Source organism: Gracilinanus agilis, chromosome 3 (assembly GCF_016433145.1).
Source record: "Gracilinanus agilis isolate LMUSP501 chromosome 3, AgileGrace, whole genome shotgun sequence".
In the NCBI taxonomy this organism is placed as follows: domain Eukaryota; kingdom Metazoa; phylum Chordata; class Mammalia; order Didelphimorphia; family Didelphidae; genus Gracilinanus; species Gracilinanus agilis.
In genome coordinates, this window is record NC_058132.1 from 636,328,603 (window position 1) to 636,334,602 (window position 6,000).

General features: G+C 36.1%; 1 protein-coding gene across 1 annotated transcript in view; it reads left to right on the forward strand.

Moving 5' to 3' along the window:
* CPA3 (carboxypeptidase A3) overlaps window positions 1–6,000 on the forward strand; it is a 35,672-nt gene that overhangs the window by 2,780 nt on the left and 26,892 nt on the right. The window contains exon 3 of the mRNA XM_044669466.1: window positions 2,325–2,449. Coding sequence (XP_044525401.1) covers window positions 2,325–2,449 — 125 coding nt within the window. The remainder of the gene's footprint in view (window positions 1–2,324; window positions 2,450–6,000) is intronic.

Genomic DNA, 6,000 nt, shown 5'->3' on the forward strand with positions numbered 1-6,000 from the left:
TGAAGAATATGTGACTACAGGGCTTAATAAAACTGGAAAGGAGGTGGGTGGATGCTAGGTGATGGAATACTAAGGATTTTTATTGTAAGAGAAAATGAAGAGCCATTAAAGAATTTTTGCTCGGAGGGCAACGTGGTAAAAATCTATATTTTATGAACAACACTTCTGGAATGACAATTATAGGCAACAGGATTGCTATTTCAGAGACTTCTTGAAATCTCACCATGCAAACTAGCAACGATTATTCCCATTCCTCCCTCCATACAAGGCTTGTATTACTATTATTATTATTATTATTATAACAATAGCGGTATTTATATAGCACTTTAAAGTTTGCAAAGTACTTTTACAGGCATTAGCTCCTTTTATCTTCAAACAAACCAGGGATGTAGGTGGTATCATTATCCCTATTTTACAGATAGGGAAACTGAGGCAAGCATAATTGTGACTTGACCAGGATCAAATTAAGTCAAAAAAGCATTTTTTAAATGCTTATGATGTTCTAGTACTGGGAACACACAAAGAAGCAGAAAGAAAGGCAGGTCTTCACCTCAAGGAGCTTAAATTCTAAAGGAGAAAGATAATACATTAAAGAAGCTAAAAAGGACAACTAATAGATAGAGTGCTGGGCCTGTACTCAAGAACACTTCTCTTCCTGAGTTCAAATCTTGCCCCAGACACTTATTAGCTGTATGACCGTGAGCGAGTTACTTGATCCTGTTTGCCTCAGTTTTCTAATCTGTAAAAAGAGCAGGAGAAAGAAATGGCAAACTGCTCCAGTATCTTAGTTGTATGACCCTGGACAAGTCATTAGACCCTATTTACCTCAGTTTCCTTATCTGTAAAATGAGCTGGAAAAGAAAATGGCAAAAAACTCCAGTATCTTAGTTCTGTGACCCAGGGCAAGTACCTTGGCTTTGTTTGCCTCAGTTTCCTCATCTGCAAAATGATCTGGAGAAAGAAATGGCTGTATAAATAGAAATTTTGTATATTTTAACTACATCTCCCAGAATCCCTTTCCTCCTCCATCCCCACCTTGTGTGCTTATATTGTTTGTATATAGTTGGTGTAACCCAGCTGCAGTCATAAGAGAAGAATCATGAGAGAAGAGTCACAGAGAGACAGTTATACCAACTATATACAAACAGCGTAAGCATGCAAGGTGGGGATGAAGGAGGAAAGGGATGCTGGGAGATGTAGTTCAAAGGTACAAAATTTCTATTTATACATTTCCCCCTGTAATCCTTTTGGAAAGTTACACCAAATATATACAAACAACGTAAGCATGCAAGGTGGGGATGAAAGAGGAAAGGGATGCTGGGAGATGTACAAAGGTACAAAATTTCTATTTATACATGGCAAACCATTCCCATACATTTGCCAAGAAAACTCCAAATGGGATCAAAAAGAGTCAGACATAACTGAAACAACTGAATAATGACAACAGCAAAAAAAAGGGAAAAGGGAGAAGATGGACTCAGTGGACAAGAATATTTTTTAAAAAGCTCAAGATGGTCAGGAATGTAGCCTGGAGAGATATGAAGACATGTCTGGCCTAACTGCCCTCCTTAAAATAGTCATAGCTATTGAGTGTCTTCATTTTTCATTTCATTCCTATCAATAATTCCATTAGCCAAACTTCATGCAGCATGTCCTCCAGTCCCTGTATCATCCTTTAGAAAAATAGTAATAATTGTAACAACAACAATAACAACAGCAACAACATCATCATAAGTGACATTTATATAATAAAGTAGCAGCAGAGGGAAGTGGATGGGAGATAAGCTTTGAAGTCAGAAAGATCTAGGTACAAATCTTGCCTCAGACAATGGACAACTAATCTTCTCCTTGACTCACACCCCAAAGAGGAATAAATTACAGTGCCACTGCTCCTTTCCAACAGAGAGATAAAGCATCTCCTTCAAAAAAAAATTACAAATCTTCCAACTTACAGAAAGCTTTAAAATTCTCTAAGTTCCCCATATAGATTATCTCATTGGAACCTCACAGAAACCCCAAGTGGTAGCTAATATAAACTATTTAGAATTCCAAATGGTCTCTCCCCTAAAAGTTTTCCAAAACAGAAAACTCACACATTTCCTTTTTTCTCATAATTCATAATTCAATAATCAATTGTCAAATTAATGACATGGCAATCCATCCATATTGATCCTAAGGATGGTTAAGATCAAGACATTCTTTACCCTCTACCCACTGAGTCAAGACCCTCAGATGGTCTTAATGAAGTGCTTCTTCCCCAAATGTTGATACTCATATTCTTCATAGTACATTTGCAAAGTAACAGACTGGATTTTTCTCTATAGCTTGACTTCTGGCATCCTAGTTCCATTCAGGATGTTGCACCTAAAATGGAGGTGGACTTCCATGTTGGCGAAGATCAATTCCAACATGTCCAGTCTGTTTTGGAGAAAAATAAAATGCAATATGAGTAAGTATTACTTAAACTTCTCAGATTTATTAGATATTCCAGAGTTGCATAAGAGTATATATTGATTAATTACCCATTTTAACAGAAACCTTTTTATTAAGTCAAAATTAGATACTAACTGACAAACTAACATCATACAGTTTTCTCTTAGATCGTAAGTGACAGCTCCCATCTTCTAATAATCCAGCCAAATTAGCCATTTGATATTGATCTTAATAACAATTTAGATTTAAATGCTGTAAGTCAAGAATTGATTATGGTTGTAAGAATGACCCAAAACCTCTCCAATGAAGGCAAGATTCGATTAGAGAAAGAATGAGCAGGGATCTTTTCCAGATCATGAATCAGAAACACCACTGAAAGGACTTTGGGGCACATTTTGAAGTTATCAAAATGATTTTCATGAGGCATGGTAGGGAAAATAGAAAGGATCCTCATCTTGGAATTGAAAGACCAGGTTCAAATCTGGCTCCTCTGATTATTCTTCTTGTGATCCTGAGTAAGACACAATTCTACTGGCTATCAGTTTCCTTCTTTTCAAAATAAAGGGTTTAGATTAGATTATTTCTAAAGCCTCTTCCTGCTCTAAATATATGCTCAAATGAAATATGGAGGAAAAAAGTCTAGTTTATTCCACCTTCCCAACTTTTTAGAAAAATAAATTTGCTATACACTCAAATTTAAACAACAAACTAAAAACATACTTAACTTCTTATAATTAAATATGAATTCCAGAACATTTAAGCTAACATAAGAATATTTATATATTTTATTTTATTTATATAAGTACTACTAAGCTACTTCTTTCTCTGTGTTCTCTGTCTCTCCATTCACCCTGTTACCTGTGCACACATTTTCCCTTTCACAAAGTTATGGACAATATATATATACAGTTCCACTAGTTCTTTTGTTTTTATTCATATTATTTATTTTTCTTTTCAAAATTATTTTATTATTTAATGACATTCTACTATTTCACTATATCAATACTGATATTCCACTAAGTTGATTGTCATATACTTTTATTTAGCTTTCTTCTAATTCTTTGCAATAACAAATAATGTTCATATTGTTCATATTTATAATTTAATTCTTGTTGAGTCAACAACTCTTTTAAAGTACCTAATGTGTGCAAGGCATTAGACTGGACTCTGGATATAGGATGATGAAAAATAATATAGCTTCTGCTCTCAAGAAACCTATCTACTAGGAAGCATATGATATATATAGATATATATATCAATATATATATATATATGGATAAGAATAATACAGCTAGAGTGGAATGGAAGAAAAGAGAGATTCAGACAAAACGCTATAGAAAAAAAATTGTTCATTCCCTCCTGAAAGTTCAGCCACAGGATGTCCACCCAACATACCACAAACACTATGGTGTGTGTGGGGCGGGGGACCAGGAGGGGAGGAAATGGCTCATCTAATGAGATATTTTAGGGTAAGTTTTAGTTGTTTTCATTCAGTCATTTCAGTCATGTCCAACTCTTTGTGACTACATTTGGGTTTTCTTGGCAACGATACTGAATGGTTTGCCATTTCCTTCTCCAGCTCATTTTACAGATGAGAAAACTGAGGCACACAGTGTTAAGGGATATTTTTAGGGTCACACAGTAAGTGTCTGAGGACATATTTGAACTTGGGAATATGAGTCTTCCTGACTCTATCCACTGCACTACCTAGCTACCCTAGTTTTGTTAAAGTTGGCCAAAATTAGGCACTGTATTTGTTGAGATGAGGCAACCAGTAAAGTGGAAAGAATGTGGGTTTTGGAGGCAAAGAATCAGATTCAAATCCTACCTCTGATACTTACTGCCTATTTAATCTTAGACAAGGAGCAATTTTTATGGATTTCAGTGTCTTCATCTGAAAAGTGAAGAAGTTGGACTAGATGACTTCTGAGGTTCCCTCAAAGCTCTAAATTTATAATGCTGTTTTTTTCTTCCTCCTGAAACATAAACGTGTAAAATGGATGCTTTTGCTTTGAAGAACGATCCTTAAATCTTGTCCCTACGTGCCTTACAGTATCCATAATTATATTTGCATATTAAGCACTCTTATAAGTAGATGTCACTTAGGATTCTGTACCTAAATGAGAATAGAAACATCTGGGTGGACCTGGGCACCTGGCTCTCTAGAAACATATCAAGGGACATATTCAACACAATTACTTAATTGGACATCCCTCATTAGCCAGGGCAACACACAATTTAGTTAAAAAGCATCTGCTTATCCTGTTCTATTTTTCCATTTCCTGAAAATTAAATTACAAAGAAAGAGAGCTTTCACTTTTTTTTAAATGGAATGCATTCTTCCCATAACTACATTTATACAAAGTTAGAAAAGAGGATCAGAAAACACAAATAAGTGGCCACACATAAAATTCACTCCCTTCCTCATTAAAAACCTGAGGAAGGAAGTGGGCATTTACAAGAAAGGACCAGAAAACTGAGTTTAGAGGCAAGAGTCTTCTTTTCTTGCTTCCTTTGGGTTTCAAATATCCACTTAACCTCTCTTGTCTTGAAGCATTAGTTCAAATTAGTAAAAAGATTAGGGAATCATTAATGAAAGGTAATGAGAAAATAACTATCCTTAATAGTGATAACAACAACAACAACAATAAAAGACAATTCAGTGAAATCTTAGTAAGAGTTTTAAGATCCATCTCCTAGCATGGAGCCTTGCAGACAGAAAGTGCTTAATAAATGTTTTTTTCATTAAATGATAAGCTTCTGTGTAAAAGGTAGATGCTTCCTACACACTGGATCTGGAATCAGCCAGTGAAGCTCACTACTTCTGTGAAATTTTCAAGTTTCAATTTGTCGGGACTCCAGACAAGTTTCTTGACTTCAAAATGAAAGAAGATGATGTACATACAAAGCCACTGAGGTCCTATGGTGCCATGACTCAGCTCAGGAATCTCCTCTGAGATACAGAAGGAGAGGTAACAGGAAGAAAGCATCATCCCTAGATGCTGTTCTGATTATCACCTGGTCCTCAGTCTCATGCAGTGGCAAGAGTGCAGGGCTTTGAGATGGAGGAAATGAGTTTGAATTCTAGCTTTCCTGTTTGTTCCCTGTGTAACCTTGGCAAATCACCTACCCTTCTGGCCTCAGTTTCCTAATCTGCAATGTGAGAAAATTGAACTAGATGGCCCCTTCAAGGTGGATTATCCTGTGAAGGCTCACTCAGATAAGAACACAGAAAATTTTCTAAAGAACAGTTCAGGTGTACACATTTCAAACATGTCTAAATGGGCAGAGTGAAGTATGGAATAGAAATGACAATCTGGAGAATTCACACCCTCATGTAAAAAAAATCCTTACCTTCCATCTTAGAATCAATATAATGTTTTGGTTCTAAGGTAGAAAAGCAGTAAAGGCTAGGCAATAAGGGTTAAGTGACTTGCCCAGGGTTATTTGGCTAGGAAGTATTTGAGGCCAGGTTTGATCTCCTGTCTCCAATCTTGGCTCTCTATTCATTAAGCCACCTAGCTGCCTCCCCATACCTACTTTTTCCTTCTCAATGAACCCCCCCCC